At 39.7% G+C, this 19,551-nt stretch overlaps 1 protein-coding gene across 2 annotated transcripts in view; it reads right to left on the bottom strand.

Annotated features, from left to right (window-relative positions):
* LOC113024715 (atlastin-2) overlaps nt 1-11,491 on the bottom strand; it is a 39,298-nt gene extending 27,807 nt beyond the window's left edge. Inside the window, exon 1 of one of the 2 annotated variants that reach the window (XM_026172001.1) lies at nt 11,334-11,491. In XM_026172001.1, coding sequence (XP_026027786.1) covers nt 11,334-11,394 — 61 coding nt within the window. In that variant the 5' untranslated portion in view covers nt 11,395-11,491. The remainder of the gene's footprint in view (nt 1-11,333) is intronic. The other variant, XM_026172002.1, reaches the window with a different exon arrangement.
* Nucleotides 11,492-19,551: the final 8,060 nt, after the last annotated feature.

The raw sequence follows: 19,551 nt of genomic DNA, 5'->3' as shown, positions 1-19,551 counted from the left end.
GATTTTAGACGAATACCCTCATTTGTGGCTCTTATTTTTCTTAAAAACAAAAATAAGGTAAAAAATAAAAATAAAAATCTGGTAATTCTTTGTTTTTACATTCATCAGGCCCCAATATGCCCAAATAAAAAAAATGCATGCTGTGGAAGAGTTCGGGTCTTAGGAGGTTAATTCAGTTTTTATTTAATAGAACCATAAGCATGAAGAGTAAGAGTAATAAAGATGCACATGTTATAACTTAATATAATAAGCTCATTATAGTCTACTTAATTTTCTATTATGCTGGAAGTCAGAAACTCCCCGATCTGTGTGTTACCAGTATTAGTGAAATGGCCTGCAAAACTACAGTTAGAGTACAGTAACTGTACAGTTACATTAAGGTAGCCCTGTCATTACAGGGCTACCTTAATGGTTCACACCAACTTTACAAGCAATTGTCACAAGGTAACAGTACAAAGATTATGACGCAAATCACACAATCTTAATCAGTAATAATAATAATGGATTGGATTTATATAGCGCTTTTCAAGGCACCCAAAGCGCTTTACAATGCCACTATTCATTCACTCTCACATTCACACACTGGTGGAGGCAAGCTACGGTTGTAGCCACAGCTGCAGTAACATCCTTTTTACAGCTAACTGTTGATCTGACACAGCTACACATTGTCATCGATAACAATGACTAGGAAAATTGCTCAACATCTAATTTTATTGATGTGTCATATTACAGAAACACTTATATGGTTTAAGAACTACAATATACTACAGAAATACATTGGAGAGTATCGCCTTGACTGCCTGCCAAGACTACACTCAGTACTAACAAAGAAAAATGTAGTGTGACCATTAAAACACAGCATAACAGGAGGGTGGAGAAGATGGAAGAAAGATGAAAGGGAGACTTTGAAAAGTGTGTGAGAATATCACAGTCGTCCTGCGACTGCAACGCACAAGTACTTAAAAGATCAGTGCCCTGGAGCTGTGACGTCAACTCTGAATAGGTACATTTGAGGAAGTTAAATTACTGTGAAATTTTTATTAAATGGGAGGTCTGGATTTTCCAATAATATGCGACTTTGATAATACAAAGTTGTCTGTAAACCTAGCCAAAATCCACAAACAAATACTTTATTAGTGGAAGATGATATATACCCATAACTTTACATGGTTCTACTCAATGGAACAAGAGAACCATTATCAGAAATAGAAAAAACACTGGATATAGAAACAGTTTCATGATAATGGTATTTTTATTAATCACCATGACAATGGTAAATTTTTACAATTGGAAGCATTCCAAGACAAATTTTACATACAATATTCTTATTGTCATTACAAATTGTCAATGCAATTACAAATTGATCAAATACATGACTTCTCACGAGAAAGAAAGAAAGAAACAAAGAAAGAAACAAAAAAAAAAAAAAAAAAAAAAAGGGGAGGGTCGGTGACAACAATATAATCTCTAATAAATATTATAAATATGAGAAATGGCCAATACCTCCAAAACACAGACACTTTTCCAATTTCAATTCAGTTTTATTCATATAGTTCCAAATCAAAGAAGCAGTTGCCTTATTGTAAGGTAAAGATCCCACAACCCTATAATAATACAACAGAGAAAACCCCAAAAAGCTTGCTCATCAACCCCTTATGAGCAAGTGCTTTGACAACAGTAGGAAGGGAAAAAAAAACTCCCTTTTAACAGGAAGACACCTCCAGCAGAACCAGGCTCACAGGGGGCAGCCATCTGGCCCCCTGACCAGTTAGGGTAAGGGGAAGAAGACAGGGAAAGGACAAGCTATTGAAGAGAGCCAGAGATTTATAATAAATAATAACGAAATGCAGAGGTGTATAAACAAAGTGAAAGGGGCAACTGAAGAAGAAACACTCAGTTTCTTCTACAATTTTGACTGCATTTGCTCATGGGAACCTCCCAGCAGCCTGGACCTTGCAATGTAACTAAGGAAATATTTAGGATCACCTGATCCAGCCCTAACAATATGTTTATTAAAAAAAGGAAAAAATATATATTTTGAGTCTAATCTTAAAAGTAGAAATAGTGTCTGTCTCCTGAATCCACAGAAGAGGGGCCTGAAAACTGAAGGCTCTGCCTCCCATTCTACTTTTAAATACTGAAGGAACCACAAGTAAGCAGTCTGAGAGCAAAGTGCTCTAATGGGGTGATATGGTGCTATAAGGCCATTAAGATGGGACCTGATTATTCAGGACCTTGTGTAAATTCAATTCTAGGTTCATTTTAAAATAATCTTAATAACTGTTATTCAGCTGCTGAGACTCTAAAAAATGTGGTTTAAAGTTTGTTTTTTTTGTTTTTTTACTGTTAATGCTATCCTTTCAGATTTTAACATAAGACTTAGGTGTTATAAAACTGAAGATTTAAACAGTTTTAGATACATTATACACTGTCAAAGCACTTTGTTTGAATAAAATGTTCGATTGAAAAACACAGCAGCAGAAGGTTTCACAGAAGTGTGATTACTTCTTCTAATTTCATAACATGATCCAGAGTCCACATAATCAACAGATTCACCCTGGAGGCAGGGCCAAGGCGGTTCTCTGGGTCCAAAGGTTAGGAGAAGCTTCATGCTTATTTTTTTATTTTTATTTTATAAATTACACCTGTCCTGTGCCAGATGTTCTGTTGACCCACTGAGAAAGACATTATTTTTGTGACATCAGGAGGACTGACGCTCATCGCAGGGATCAAACAGGACTCATAATCTTCACCAGCAGCTCCCTCAGAGGGAAGTCTTCAGACCTCCACTATCCGCTCGGCCAATAAGATGGACAAACCCAACATGTCATGAACAGTGTGTTCATCAAGAGTGAACACATAACATGATTTTTCTGTTGTTGTTTTCTGGGTGGTGCTGAGGGCGGCTCCTGTAATCAAAAGGAGAAAAGAATCATTACAAACTGTAAAATGTGAAGTGTATCTCTCAAATCTGAAATAAAGTGGTCAGAATTCAATGGTGGTCACCTGCAGGAAAACAAGAGACAAACACACATCATTAGCATTGTTTGAGCTGCTGCCCGAGTACTGGACAACATATTAACCTCCTAGGACCTGGCGTCCACATATGTGGACATCACATTTTGGGTTATTTAGACCAAAATATTTAATTTTGCTCTACAAGGGCCTGATATCCACTTACGAGGACATTATACTGCTACTGTTCTATCAACATTTTAAACGAATATCCTCATATGTGGCTCTCATTTTTCTTAGGAACAAAAATCTGGTTAAAAAAAATAAAATCTGGTAATTCTTTGTTTTTACATTCATGAGAACCCAATCAGCCCAAATATCAAAGAGAAATTAAAAATGCCTGCCGTGGAAGAGTTCGGGTCTTAGGAGGTTAATGCTTCACATCATTTCTCTCTAGCGATATAACATGTACAGAGTATTGAACATTTAACTTTGTGAACAACACTTAATTAAGAACCTAATTTTGCCCTTTTAAACAAGAACACTTGAAACAAACTCAGTTGAGGAAAAAAAAAAAAAAAAAACTCACTCTCTCTCTCTCTCCCCCTTTCAAACCTGTGGCCGGTCTTTATCCTTCAAGCTCAGGTCATCTACCAGAGGCTTATGCGCTTGGGGGTCCTGCAGAGTATCTTTGCCGTTCCTAGGACTGCTCTCTTCTGGACAGAGATATTAGATGTTGTTCCAGGGATCTGCTGGAGCCACTCACCTAATTCCTGACAATTGCTGCATTCAGTAGTCAGTATCCGTAATGATCTCACTGAGGGGGTTCAGGCCTATGCAGAACAGCAGTGGGTAGATCCCGCACTTGATGGTGACTTGCGCTATAGATTTGAAGTTGGCCTCTAGTGTTGTTTGCCACATCACCAGTGAGTTCCTGATGAAGGCTGTTAGGGTCCTGTTGATCTTGTACAATTCTAGGAATTCCAGGATCCAAGTGTGAGCCATCAAGTCATAGGCCTTCTTATAATCAATCCAGGCAGTGCACAGGTTAGTCAGCCTAGTCTAGCAGTCTTGGGCAACTGCTCTGTCAACCAGTAGCTGGTGTTTTGCTCCTCTGATACTCCTACCAATTCCTTTATGTGCCCCGCTGATGTATTGACCCATGTGCCTGCCAGAAGCCTCCACGTGGTACTGACGCAAGTTATTAGCCGGTGGTTGGATGGGACTGATCCTTTGGTTCATTTGTGTAGTTAGGCGCTCACTGACAACCTACTGGCTTCTTCAGCCAGTGGGTGTGAACCATGCTGGGGCCTGGTGGCAGTCCAACTCTTCATACTGGAGACCTTTTTCTTAAATGTCTGCCACTGTGATGGTTACTGGACCCTGTTCAGGGTTAGTGCAGTGGTCTGCTTTTAGATTTACAAGCCACTGAGCATCGCCGTTATGTGTTGCGTCCTTCTCTCGTATGCTCTTCCAGTATTTCTCAGTTTCCAGCCTTAGTAGTACTGTTCTCATATTGTTCCCCTGCCACTGAGAGCACACCTTGGATTGTTCCTTTGGGAACAGCTAGTTTATTCTCCTGCCTTCTATTTCTCAGCTGCTCGGCATGTAACATGCAGCAACATAGAGGAAGTGGCTGACTTCCAAATGACATAGCATTTGGGTGGTACCTCATTAATCTCTAGCCGTGAGAGCAGTTCCTTCTTCCAAATGTTGGAACACTGAGCTACTAGTTTCGCCATCAATCTGGATGCTGGGTATGGAAAATTCCATAGGTCCCTCATCCATTCATGCAACTATTTCCGCTGGGGTTACTTACAACAGCGCCCTATTTTTGTCTCTTGCCCACTTATTTTGTCTTGTTCCACTTGTCATCTGTGTGTCCTGGTTACTCAACACCTGACGCGGACCTTGTTAATCCAGGCGACAGATCAAAGACGTGAGGAAGGTGGTTGGCCAACTATCGGAGCTACAGAAAGGGGAAATTAAGAAGCTGCCCAAGAAGTATAGCAAGCTGCCCATAACCGAGGCCTTAGAAACTGCCAAGCAAAAACTGAGCCTTTTCCAGCCGCTTCAAGAGGGTTAGGGTTAGAGAAATAGAAGGCAGGAGAATAAACCAATGTCAGTGTCAGGGGAACAGTATGAGAACAGCAGCAAGGCTTGAGACCGAGCAATACTGGAAGAGCATATGGGAAAAGGACGCAACACATAATGGCAATGCTCAGTGGCTGGTGGATATAAGAGCAGACCACAAAACCCTGCCTGAACAGGGTTCAGTAACAATCACAGTGGCAGACATCCAAGAAAGGGTCTCCAATGTAAAGAGTTAGACAGCACCAGGCCCTAACATGATTCACTCTTACTGGCTGAAGAAACTGACTGCACTCTATGAGAATCTAACAGTGCAAATGAAGCAGCTGCTAGTCAAGACACTTACAATGGTTAACTGAAGGCCGGACAGTCCTGTTCCCCAAGGATCCTTAGAAGGGTCCAGTTCCATCAAACTACGGGCCAATACCCTACCTCAGTACCCCATGGAAGCTCCTGTCAGGTATAGGGCTGGGCCATATTATACAGTTCACGGTAATACTGGTATAATGTTGGGCAACGGTAAGAAAATGAAATATTGCGATGGGTATATGGGTAAAACGCGCATGAGCAGTGCCTTTGTTTTCATACGCACAAGGCGATTATGCCTTGGTTATGCTGAGGATATGTCGGCCAATTTCCACTGGAAATGCCTTTTGGTTAAACTGTCAGCAAGGAATTTGCATTTGCACTGTTAAATTTTTAATAAAAAACAGCTGCTTGTTTAAGTAAAAATACATTGATGTTTGTTTGGTTTTTTTGCACTAATAAAGTTGTGGAGTTGTAAAATATTTTGTCTAGTGTCAATTATATCATCAGTTATATCGTTATCGCAAATTTTCAAATGTATATCGTGATAAATATTTTTGGTCATATCGCCCTGCTCTAGTCAGGTATCATAGTAGCTAAAATGAATAGGCATATGGCTCAACACATGAGAGGGGGCACATAAAGGAATTGGCAAAGCTACTGGCAGACAGAACAGTTGTGCTAGACTCCAAGACCAGGTTCACCAACCTGTGCACTGCCTGGATTTATTATAAGAAGGCCTATGACTCGATGCACCACAAATGGATCCTGGCATGCCTAGAACTGTACAAGATCAACGGGTCCCTAACAGCCTTCATCAGGAACCCAATGCAGATGTGGTAAACAATGCTAGAGGCCAACTTCAAGCCCATAGCCCAAGTCACCATCAAGTGCGGGATCTACCAAGGAGATGTTCCAGTTCTGCATAGGCCTGAACCCCCTCAGTGAGATCATTATGGATACTGACTACAGAATGCAGCAATTGTCAGGAATTAGGCGAGTGGCTCCAGCAGATCCCAGGAACAGCATCCAATATCTCTGTCCAGAAGAGCGAAGTCCTAGAAACGGCAAAGATACTCCGCAGGACCCTCAAGCTCCCAGGCCTCTGGTAGACTATGGAATGCAGCAATAGCAATGCAGACATAGAAGCCACTGTCATCAAGACATGGAAGCTCCTTACCATGCATGTAGGGTTTCACCCCAAATCTAGCACCCTGAGACTGTACGCCTAAATAGAAGGAAGGTATGCCTAAGAAGGAAGGAGGCCGGGGACTAGTGAGTGTCAGTACCACAGTCCAGGACGAGACAACGAATATCCACAACTACACCAGAAAGATGGCCACCACCAATGTGCTCAATGAATACCTCAGGCAACAGAAACCTACGAAATGGGAGCAAGAGGAGGAACTATCATGGAGTCTCTAACACAACAAGCAAGCCCCCAGGTACAAGGCTGTGTATAGATACCCCTGCTTTCCTATTATAATCCTGTTTCTTTTAGTTTGTGAACATCAGCTGTGTAAGACACAAACGGAAATCAGAAACTGGGACTGATTTTACAGGCTGTATTGTGAGAACATTTTCGATCTTCAGTAATTCTTCTTCTGTTAAAACTGAATGAAATCCATCAATGAGGGTTTAAAGTGCATTTTCTTTTATTAATTTGGTGTTACTGTCATTACAGATGTAAGGGAGACACAAAAATGCTGCCATTTGCATATATTTTATAATCAGCTCTCCAAAAGAACTGAAGGAGAGTCTAACTTGTTGCTCTTACAGAATAATACTCATAAAAAGTACAGTAACTGTCATGTTAGTTAGTGACTGAGCAGCTAGAGTGGCATTTTTCCATTGCTCTTATAAACAGTTTTAGTGCCTGATCTTCAGCTGCAGGTCTGAACATCTTTCCATTGAGTACAGCAGCAGAGCTCTGACTGTACAGCACTGACTTTAATGTACATTCAAGCTCAGAGTGACTTGTTTAGTCAAGGTATATTCATTCACATGCACGGATTAGCTACCAAACACGGCTTTCCCCAACAGATGACTGCTCAACTAAGCTAGCTATCTCAGGATGTTAATTTCTGATTATCTTACAAACTCACATTCAACTTACCGAAAAAGTGCAGTTAGGCCTCTGGTCCTTCTGTCGGTTAATCCAGTTTACTGCAGAACACCTCATGCTGTCAGTTTGAAACAGTCGTGGTTTTGGAAAGTAAATCCTGGCCCTCCTCTCCGCGTCCTGGCTCTATCAGCCATTCCAGATTAGATATAGGCAAGTTTCTCTGTAACAACAGTTGCCAGTCAAAGCTGTCATGATGACGTTGACCCCAATAACAGCATTAAGTTATTAACTAGAATCCAACCTGTGAGAAAGGAGACCCCTTGAACAATGAGAATTGCTAATAATGGCATAAAGCATATTTGTGAAAAATCTGATAACATGGAGGAGCCGGGGTTTATGACCTATACTGGAGCTAGACACCAGGGGACAAGCTGTTAGGTCGTCCATGTTTTCTACAGTTATTGGTTGAAAACACTGACTTCAAATTCATGTTTCATGGGTCATTATTTTAATTGGCTGGAGAAGAGACAGCAGGGTGACATTTATAGCTGGGCAACTTGAACAGGTAAAGCAAATATGCACTGTAGCCTGGAACAAGAGGTATGCCTACAGGAAGCAAAGATTAAAGGAGTGAATAAATAATCGTTGACTAATAAAACTTAACTGACAGATTAGCCACAAACTGACTACCAAAATAATCTTTACGTGAATATTAGAGAATATAGAATATTAGAGTATTTAGAGAATAAAATAATGAATTGCCTTTTATTTATGGGAAAATGCTGACAGTTCTAAACAAATGCAATACCATTATTGCCATTTTCAAATAAATGCATTAAACTAAGCACTCTTTACAGTGTGAATATGTTCTATATAGCATGGCTGTAGTCTTGAAGGTTGAGTCTCCTTGCAGGAATCAATAAACTGGCAGTCGAAGTGAAAGTCTGCTGGATGGGGGAAAAAAACCCAGTCTAATTCTAGAAGCCTCAGCTTTCCTCTTGATTATAGTCCTCTAAGAGGAATTATTGCCATTACGGAACTGCAGGCCTGACCTGAAGTGTATAGTAAATAAAACCACTATTTACAAAAGTCAGTTTTAACCTTTGGATGAGTAAAGCTCCTTGTATGGCAGCAGTGATGCTTCACTGACCTACAGAGCCACTTAGATTGAATAGAGACATGTAACCAGGACAGATTTAACTCTTTGGGTGACCTGGTCCCCATTCAATTTTTCATAGAGGCAGTGATGTTGCTTATGCTATGATGTTGCTTATGCTATATGAAAAAGACAGTCCGTGCTTTAACGTTCTACTTACGAGGGCCAGCAAATCAGAATAAAGTTAACTGAAAGGGAGGAAGACATCTAGAAACTCTTTGTTTCAGATATTTGATAAACTCAGGTACACCATTAGACAAATGAAGATCATCTGAACTGTGAATAATGCAAAGCTATTAATGTATCCAAGCATAAACATACTGTACTCTTCTGGATGAAGATTTCAAAGAGATCCATCTATTAATATCTATCATCCATCTCCCTCATACTGTATTTATAATCTAAAACTTCAGTTATGTTTTACTAATTTTAGATTTATAGATAGATAGTAAAGTGGAGTAAGAAAGTAAAGTAAGATTACAAAGAAAAGGAAATTGAGTAAATGCATTTTGTTAAAAGTCAAAGTTTATGTAAAATGACTAAAAACATATTTACATTGTTTAAAAAAAAAAAAAAAAAAAGGTTCTTTCAGTTATTGTGAACTGCTTGTGAAAAATGTAATTTCCTGCATATGATGGGTGAAGGTAGCACAAGGTGGGAGAGAAGAGGAAAAGTAAAAAGAGCGCAAAGAGACAGTGTGCGATGACGCAGAGCAGGTAGAGAAGTTAGCTTGTTTTCCAGTATTTCCAGTGAGTGAGTTCAGATTTTCGTCACGAGAAGTCACAGTTTGTGTCTGTACCCATGTTGGCAAGACACGGTAAAGTTTCAGCGTGAAGCTGCTGGACAGGACAGTGTATTTTGTTTTCTGCTGCTGGTGTAATTATTAAGATGGAGCAAGGCTAACACAGCCATTTGCTAAAAAGGACTACTGTAGACTGCCAACTTTGCCACCAGACTGCTCATGGTTTTTGGGAAATGCAGTAAATCTATTAATCTAGGCCTGATTTGTAAAAGGTGGATGGGCTCTGCCTCGAAAAGGTGGATGGATGGGTTCAGTCATTCGGGAGGGGTTCAGAGTAGAGCTGCTACTCCTCCACATCAAAAGCAGATAGGTAAGGCTGTCATGTCATAGGTAGGACAGGGCATTAAATTTAAATCTAAAATAAATAACGCTATGGAACCCTGAAAATAAACAGTCTACATGCCACGCCCCCTTTAGATTCACCCTTTCAGCAAGTTGCCCAATTTAAACATTTCTCCAGTGTCTGTCCTTTGCTATTAAAACACATTAGAAACTATATTCAGTCAAAATTCTGCTAATCTGTCTTAAAGTGCTTCTATGAAGAAGCCCAGGGCTTATCAGAGAATTGCAAAACCAATAACCACGCCCTAAGAATTCCCATTAGGATCAGGCTAATAAGTACAGGTCTATAAGCATCAGTGCTGTTGCAATATTCAGTCTGAACTTGAATCTGTCAAGATAATAAACATACCAGCACAAATACATACAAATCCCATGACATCTTTAACAGCAAACATTTCCAGCTTCTTCTTCAATGACATAAGAAACTCTGTGCTTAAAAACAGGGTAAAGAACAGTGAAGGCTTTTTGATATTACAGTCCACCAACACTCCCCAAACAGACTAAGGAGTTAGTAAACTTTAAAAATCCAAGATTTCCTAAACAGCCAGCTCAGGGAAACCAACACAGCTGTCCTGGTATCCTTGAGAACCTTGTAAGCAGATTATTATGAACTACTCTAACCTGATACTGGGTGTCTTTCACGAAAACCACGATAGCATTGCTTATGCGTTTTATTTTTTCCAGTGACAGGTAACAACTACTGGCAAGTAATTCTTTGAAGCTCCACAGCTAAATAGTAGAGCATTCCAGTATTAAGGTAAACTTACCTCACTGCTTATTCCTTCTGACCTCTGTCCATTAAATCGTTGACTTACATTTGAGATCAAGGGTGCACAATCAGAGCTCTTGCAAAAATAATACAAGTTTCGTCGATACTAGAGAATTAAAAAGCTGAATTTTTCAATTCAGATCTTCATGTACAAATGTTAATTTCATGAATTTCTTAATAAGAGAGGAAAGCCATTCAACTGGCAATTTTAACTTTAGTTGGAATTCGAAGTTAATTTGTAATGTGTGTACCCTAAGGCCTAAGGCATAAAGCTATATTACATTTGTAACGGTGTCCGCTGTTATAGCGCCTCGTTATCCAGTGCGTCGTACATTAGCCTAGCTAAAATTACACAGCAAGTTAAGTTAGCTAGTTGCTAGATAATAGACGAATACAGGCTTCTATTTACTGTACATTGACAGATCGGTTCAGCGGCTGTTATAATGACATGTTCTACAAGAAGGAACATCAGCTCAAGGGGTAAGCAGTAGCAGGAAAAACAAACAGATTCAGCTGCAGGTGAGGACAGCTGAGTGGCTTCACACCGGCTTTATTGTAACAACACACTGCACAGCGAGAATGAGTCGTCCCCGGCTCAAAGAACGCACGCTCAGTGTCATAATCAAAACAATCTTTTCAGTGATATTTTATCGGTCGAACACAGCGGGAAGCTCAAATTCGCAATAATATGCGAAACAACGGCTGAGGCGAATATTTGGCGAAGCGGAGCGCTGCATTGTCATTTCATAACCGTTGTTATCTATCAAACGCGCACAAACACACTGCGGTTAAAACCACACAAAAACTCTTCTTACTAGAATCTTTCAAGTCTCAGAGCATTAATTACCTTCTTTAAATATGCTGCTTTTATGACTCCGCTGTTTCAACCTGCTCTTCTCAGCCGCCATCTTTCTTAACCCGCAAATATCGGCAGACCGCTCTGACGTCACCGAACTCAGAGCGGCAGTAATGTCCGTGGGGTCCTAAAATACACAACCGGCCTGTTCCTCGTGTAAGTTGGCTTCTGTTCTGCAGCCCTCACTTTCCATGGTTTTATGGCAATATTACTAGGTAAATACCAGAGGTAGGAATTAGACACCTTTGAGAAGGGAAGTGGACTCAACAGTACCTCAAAATTCGGTTTCTTTAAATGGTCAAAAAAGTGGATCCAAAAGCAGAGGTGGGTCGAGTATCCAAAAATTGTACTCAAGTAAGAGTAGCATTACTTTAAAATATTACTCAAGTAAAAGTGAAAAGTAGTCTTCAAAAAAGTTACTTGAGTAAGAGTAAACAAGTACTTCGTGAAAAGACTACTCAAGTAGCGAGTAACCGTTTGAAATGTCTGATTTATTTTATAAATAAATGCTATCAGACAAACCAAAAAAAATAAATATACAAATTTTAGTATTTTCAAACGGAATATATGTAAAAACATGAACAAAATAAGGCACAACAATTCTAATTTCAAGATTTCAGATTTTCAACAAGCTTTTTTCACCAATACCTACAGTAAATAATATAAATATATAAACAGTGCAAACAATTTCCAGTGACAAGATATGCTGTAAACTTTATATTCATTTTTGTTCCAAATGGCACAGCAGCCTCAGAGAAAACAGAACGAGACATCTTCCTCATGAAGGGTTCTCCCAAAGACAAGAACTAACAGACTTAAAAACTCCTTTGTCCCACACGCCATCAGACTGTTTAACTCCTCCCTGGAGGGGAGAGGGAGGGGAAACAGGAGGACAAAGGAGGGGGGAACCACTAAGCTGTAGTGCCTCTTCACCTCACTGTACAATACCTTTTGTGCAATACTTTTGTAAATAGTCAACGGTGCAATAGACTCAATACTTGAAATGTGCAATTCACTTGTATTTTTATTTTTATTCCTATTTATTCTATTTATCCCCTTCGTATATTTTATTTATATTGTCTCTGTATTTATATATATATATGTGTGTGTGTGTGTGTATTATATATATGTATATATATATATATATATATATATATATATATATATATATATATATATATATATATATATATATATATATATATAATATATATATATATATATATATTACATATATATATATATATATATATATATATATATATATATATATATTATATATATATAATATTCTGTAACTCTGTAACTTCTGTCGGTGCTGTGCTTTTTTGGAAATCGAATTTCGCAGAGGAACCCACCCGAGGGATTAATAAAGTTCTATCTAATCTAATCTAATCTAATCTAATGTACATACAAGGGAGCTCAGTTTACCATACATTGTATGGGTGTGCATTTATTTCTGCATATTTAGCAAAAATGTGCCATTTCTTGACTCAGTAAGGTGATGGTTAAGCTTCAGCAGCAGTTTGCTCTCAAGGTTCTTTCTGTGAAGCTGTAACTGTTTAGCAGTGAACAGGAGTCCTGCATGACTGAGAAGTCCTTCACAAGCTCCAGATGCAGGAAGAGTAGTATTGATTTTGATCAACAGCTTCTTGATGTGAGGGACGCTATGCAATAGATCCACACCTCCAGTGAATGGACATGAAAGGTACCTCTCCAGCCCTGCTTCTGGCTTTTTTGACCCCATGGGTCCATCATCTTAGTCGAATAGGCCGCTGTTTGCCCTAGCATCATCCAGCTCTGTGTCTAGGTGATGTCTGATGAAGTTGAGACCTGTGGAAAGATGTATGGTTTTCAAAAGAATTAGGTCTGGTCATTATAGTGCTGTATACACTGCCAAGCTGTGGATGTTTGGCAAGAAGATTTGATCACACTGGAGATGTTTTTTACTAACTCTTGTAGAAAAACAAAATCTTGTCATTCATATTCCGCACAAACAGTTTGCAATGAATTCCAGATTAAGTTCAAAATAAGAATGCGTGCAAGGCTAAGCAGGGCTCGCAAAATTTCAAATTCCCTGGTAGCCCTTCGGGCAGGGACTCTTCGGTTTTTGGTAGCCCAAAATAAATTTAAGTAGCCCGAATAAAAAAGAGAGCAATTTTTTGATTGATGTTTTGTTTCCTGTTTTGTTTCCTTTACAATATTATACATTAAAGTATATTATTGTAACGGAAACAAAACATTAATCAAAAAATTGTTGAAACGCAAATTACAACATTGAATAAAAATTACAATCATCAACTCAAATACTTGATTCTAATTGAACAGAAATTTCTATGAACTTGTAAGAACTGTGTAGGACATGAATCAGTCTGTGTCAGATCCTGAATTTGAAATTTCCACTGAAGTCACGGGTAAGAGGCAAGTGGAACCAAGATCGAGGCCCTTTGCTTTTTGAAGTTTGAAAAAGACTGCTAAATTGTGCCAGTGGTAGTTCACTCTTTGCAACATAGTAGCTGTTCTAAACAGATCTTTCAGGTTTATTTTTAGTATGTTATTTGCAATTGGTGTTTGTTCCGGGAAAGATATTGCAGACTGAGCAATAATGCATTTCTTGCATTTTTCATGGGTTCTAATGGGGGCCTTTCTTAAAATTACTGGTCCCAGTAACAAAGACACTTGTCGACTCAGAAATCGAATGAAACTCACAACACACCCGGCAGAACATTATGTTATTTACACGGGTGCACATAAGTGGTCCGCATGTGCGCATTCGCTGTCAAAATAAAAGACGCGTACCAGATAAGAAGTTGCAACGTGCGTTTGCGTCCATATAAAAAGCACTGTTTTTGTCCGCTAGAGTGGGATTTTCAGGGCACATTCTGCACCACATCTGTGCGTTCATCATTTGTTTGAAGCCAGCTCACCTCCTGCAACCACTTTTCCGAGAATATGCGCTTCTTTTGCGGTTCGGACTCCTTCTGACATTTCTTTGGAGGTGGAGGAACACCAAAGTAATTGCTTAAAGGAGCTTGCTTCTTCGACATCTTTAAGAGTTCTAAACAAATGTCTGTCCTCCTCCAGAAAATCTTATGTACGCAAACACGCATTGCAACTTCTTATCTTGTGCGCGTTTTTTATTTTGACAGCGAATGCGCACCTGCGGACCACTTATATGCAGCCCTGGTTATTTAGCTCGTCATATTGCAGCCACGGAAATTCTTTTGTCCATGAAACCATAAAACTGCACTTTCTTTTTGCCTTATAGTCTGATTTGTCATAACTTTTCCGTTTCGTGGTAAGCTTTTCTTTGGCTGTCACTTCTTCACCCTGACCTGTCTTATTTGGCTCAGCAGAACTAAAATATATATCCTGCTGCTTTTACACACGCACTCACATAACGCTCAGCGATTCTCTGCGCGATCAACCTCTCACATGTTTAAGCTTGCTGCGGGAGATTTCACTTGTCATGTTTGCATAGTAAGCTAACGATTGATAAGACGATGTCAGAGGAATTGGTGCGCAAATTATCGTCACTCACAGATCAGTGCTGTCGCTCTCTATACACAGTTCACGTGATTGCAAAGTGAAAGCAAAAAACAAGCGCAAATTCAAACGCGATTTCAATTTGTTGCATATTGACAGTGGCTCACCGATGCCAATGACATAATTACCCAGCTACATTTCCGAAAGAATGCAAAAGCATTGACATATATTTTTCCTTCCTATGATAGCCCAACAGGCAGGGCAGCGATAGATTTTGGTAGCCCGACTGGAAAAATCGCTAGCCCCGGGACGTCGGGCTAGCAATTTTGCGAGCCCTGCTAAGCAGTGCTAGCCAATAGATCCTCCTGTTTGGCTGTTACTCTGGGAAAAGACAGGAAAGACTGTGATGGAAGCCGTGACTGGAGCTGCAATGTAGCCTATATAATATTTATATTGTACGAACGTGATAATTCTGTATATTGTAATAACGTGATATTATATTGTTCAAATGTGAAAGGTATATTGTTAGAACAATATACTTTTCCCTTTTCTATTTTTCTTTTGCCTTTGTGGCAGCTCTACGCTTCCGTATCCAAGTCTTTTCAATGTGGCCTCACAAAATTATCACGACTACAACAACCATGAAAAGAGTTGGATGGACATTGCTGCTCAATCACAGCTGCCTGGTCAATGTTTTTCATTAGTAATTTAGCAAAGTTGACGGTGGTGGTGTGTGTGTGCCTGTGTGAGTGAGTAAAAGACAGAGAGGGAGAGCCAGAGGCAGATTTTATATGATAAGCTTCATGTTATGAATGCACAGTTTGAGCACTCAGGTCGCATCAGAGCATCAGGCCGTATAGTGTGAGACCCTGCATCGTGACCTATGAACTTCTAACCCCTGAGATTCAATTGTACAGTTTGAGCAGGAGCTGAATAAAGCAACTGAAAAAAATCGCAGCGTTTGCCCAGCTTAATGCAGACTGTTTAACCCTTTAAGACCTACCATAGAACCAAGTCCGCCAGAGCTTATATTATATTTTTACATGCTGTGGAGCCATTTTTGGGAGCATTTCAAGTTGCTATACATCAATACAACCATTATAGCCCAGATTTTAATAATATGTATTCATTAAGTGCATAGTAATTACATAAATTGCAAAAAAGTGCAATAAACTACAATAAAATTGAAAATCGTTTTTGCTTTTTTAACATATATTTGTAGTTAGAGAAATTTAAGAGGCTTATCCCTCAAAACTGTAAATACAAAAAAGTTGCACAAAATAGTTTCCCACCACAGGAAATTTATTTTGAGTGTCTTCATAGTTTTATTTTTGAAATACACCAATTTTTATACACTGCAGGAAAAACGAAAGTAAATATTATACTGCAAATTTGCAAAAAAGCAGCATATGCATAAAAAAAAACTATTTCCAGCAGTGCAATATGAGTCCTAAACATCCCAGAAACGACACAGAAAGTCATAAAGTCAAAGATAACTTTTGAAAAGACAAGTACAGGCCCTAAGGCCCTCATGGTAAAAAAGACTACATTTCCGGGAAAATGACGTCACTTCCGGGCAGGTAATGGCGGAAATGCAAAAGTTCGCGCTGACGTCTAGTCCAACGTAGGAAGTGTTATGAACAGCTGATCGGATCGGCAAAGCGTGTTTCTGGAATATTATGTTTTTGTTCCTGCAAGCGCTTTTTATGCAGTTTTTGCAAAGCTTTATGTGGAAGGAAACCGTGACCTAGGACAAGCTGATGGCATAAGATGTAAGTACAACTCCTCCGGTTTCATATGCAAAAAAAATTTTTGCGCTAGCTTACATGGTTGCAGTGCTACTGGGATTTAAAAATAGTTACGCAAAACAGAGCGTGTCCGCTCCGATCGGCTCTAAAGGGTTAAACTAAACAAGCTGCTGTTTCACATAATAAACCCTGTCACCCGCAGTATTGCCTTCTGTTTTAACAGTTAAAGCAGTGGAGACGAGCTGTTTACATGTGCGTGGAACTCTAGCGTCATTAACCAGACTAAGGGCTTTGGAGCGTGATGTCACGGGGGTGGGCGTGGAAAGGATTTTGGCCTGATCCGCCATTTTGGGGGTCTTGTGGTGGACCACTAGAGGGCTCCACTCACACCCAGTGTATAGGAAGTGTGTCCCTGTGTTTTGTGGCGCGATATGCACAGTTGATGTTGGAGACGAATAAAGGAGTGAGGACTGAGAGCTCTGTGTCGTTGATGCTTACCGCCACAGTCTAAACAAAGCGCAAGCGAAAAGGGAGCGAAGGCACACACAACAGCCACCATTCATATTTGCTGTGTGGTCGGCTGCAGTGTTCGATCGCTCGACCGGCAAGAGAATAAGCTTGAAAAGGGTTTGTCTTTTCATTCTTTCCCAACCTGGAAGCAACATGAGGCAGCTTGTGTATCAATGTTACCAAACGAAGGCGTGTAGCCTGGATAGCAGCTGTGAGACGAGCTGATATCCAGTTCTCTTCCATCTCCAGATATCTGTTGGTGCTCCAGACATTTTCATTCCGGTAAGTTCTAAATATGTTCATATCACTCTTTATAGCCTATTCGTTTTATTTTCGATGCGCTCTGAGCTCATAGCAAATTAGAACAAACATCCTAATGAGTGATTTTGCAGAACTACCTTCTATTTATAGAGTTGCTAATTATTTGGCATTATTGCAGCAAACCAGCCTATGAAATGGATGAAACATCATGACTGGGTTCCAGCACTACACAAGGGACCTGCTTCAAACATACTACCATGCCAATCAGATTACTTCTTCCATGTAAGAGTGAAGAGGTGACCCTTCTGGATAAGATGGTGAAGGTTTGCTGCGTTTGGTGAACAGTGTGATAATAAAACCAGGGAAAATGAAACCTGCTCCTGTTAAATATTCTTAAGTCTTTTGCTGTATAAATAGCGATTTTTTCTCTCTCCAAAAGATACAGTAAATAAAGTAATGTTAGTAGTGGGTGATATCATGTAAACACTGTCATGATTTTATGTAAACATTTTGTCATTTGTAAACTATAAATGACATGGATTCTACACTGTAACGGATGTGATGTTCTATAAAGTGGTTTTAATAAAAAAAAAAAAAAAAGAGGCAAAAATTAGTTTGTTTCTTTATTTAACTTTTGAACAGTGGGACTCAGTCAGTACATATTTAGTAAATGCAAATTATTTACACGGCAGTGCACTACAGGCATAAATCTAGACCCCTAGATAAAACATTATGTCATTATAGCAGTGACAACTCCTCCACAGTAGCAGGTGGGATTTTTCTGTTTTGAGGACGGCTCCTTTTACCTTTCATTATGGATGTTCTGTTTATGTTTTGATCAAAAGCTTTTTTTTTGGGCAGCTGAAGAGGAGAAGTCTATCTTATGGCCAACCACTGACTGTATCTTGGTCACATTACCCAGCAAAACCCAGTATGCAGGTTCATCTGTAACAGTCCTTGTGCCACGATCAACACTGTTGCTCCTACATTAAACCGAAGAGCAGGTACATGGGTGCAGGTCTCCGCGACTCCGGCCATACAGGTGCAGTGGGCGGCTTCAAACTTCCCTGTGATGCTCACCATGACCCAAGGCTGCAATGCTGGTTCATTCATTCTTTGAGAGTGCAGGACCTGAAACACACACAGGCAAAGTGAATTTACAGAGAAGAACTATGAGCCAAGGCCGACATAAATGTGTTTAATCGACTTTATCATAAATGTAACAAAGTGTTTAGAAAGTTAGCACATACATGTAATTTTTCATTTCTTTATGTGTCCATCTATAGAATGCTGCATGTTATAGTGTAAATCTGCCTGTTCTCTGTCATCACTTTAGAGATAGAGAAAGCATAAAGTGACAATTATGAATCACTTAATATGATAAGGAGATTCTGCAGGTCATTAATCATTGTATAAAACTAAAATAAAATGTCAAGCTCCTTTGACTATAATAAATATGAATAAATCATTGCAATTTCTTTAACCATAAAGAATAACTAAATCCTTCAGGACAAGGACGCGCTGACTCCACAGATAAGGTACAAAAATATGTCAGGCTACGTCAATAGCGGTTGGTCTTCAGGGTTTCTACTCCACGGCCGTATTTCATACGGGTCCACATTTCCAATGCACGCTATTTTCTGCAAGTACCGCCGCTTCGCCTCTGAACGAAATCGGTCTCTATGCAGTCCATTCTCTTTTGAGCTGCTTTTAAGCATCTTGTAATCGTCGTTCCAACACAGTGTGTTTGTTTTGATTCGTAGACCCCGAAAATGGTGCCGCGCTCCCACAATGCATTGCGGCGTGACGTCAACTCCAAAGCCCTAGCTCACGCTAGCTAACCAGCGAGCAGTTAAAAAGACAGCCGAAGCTGCACAAAACACCCACAAACTTATCTCACTACAACGTAGCGCGGAAAATATGACTCGCAGCTCGAGCTCTAGACAGCTGCTGTAACATAAGACTGACATCCAGCTAACCACAGCTAAAAAGATATTTAGAGAAAACTTACCGTTTCCTCAGGTTACACGAGCTGAGTTTTTTCACGCTGAAAAGTTGGTTTGTTTTGGCTCTCACTGAAGACACCGACGCTGAAGACATAGTTGTTCTTTTGTGCTGCTTTTAAGCGAAACATTCTTTGTATGTGAGGCCAAGGGTGTTCATCCTCTTCAGCTCTAGCGTAGACTCATGTTTTCATGTTCCTT

This window comes from Astatotilapia calliptera, chromosome 6 (genome assembly GCF_900246225.1).
Source record: "Astatotilapia calliptera chromosome 6, fAstCal1.2, whole genome shotgun sequence".
Taxonomy (NCBI): Eukaryota; Metazoa; Chordata; class Actinopteri; order Cichliformes; family Cichlidae; genus Astatotilapia; species Astatotilapia calliptera.
This window is presented reverse-complemented; position numbering and strand designations above follow the sequence as displayed.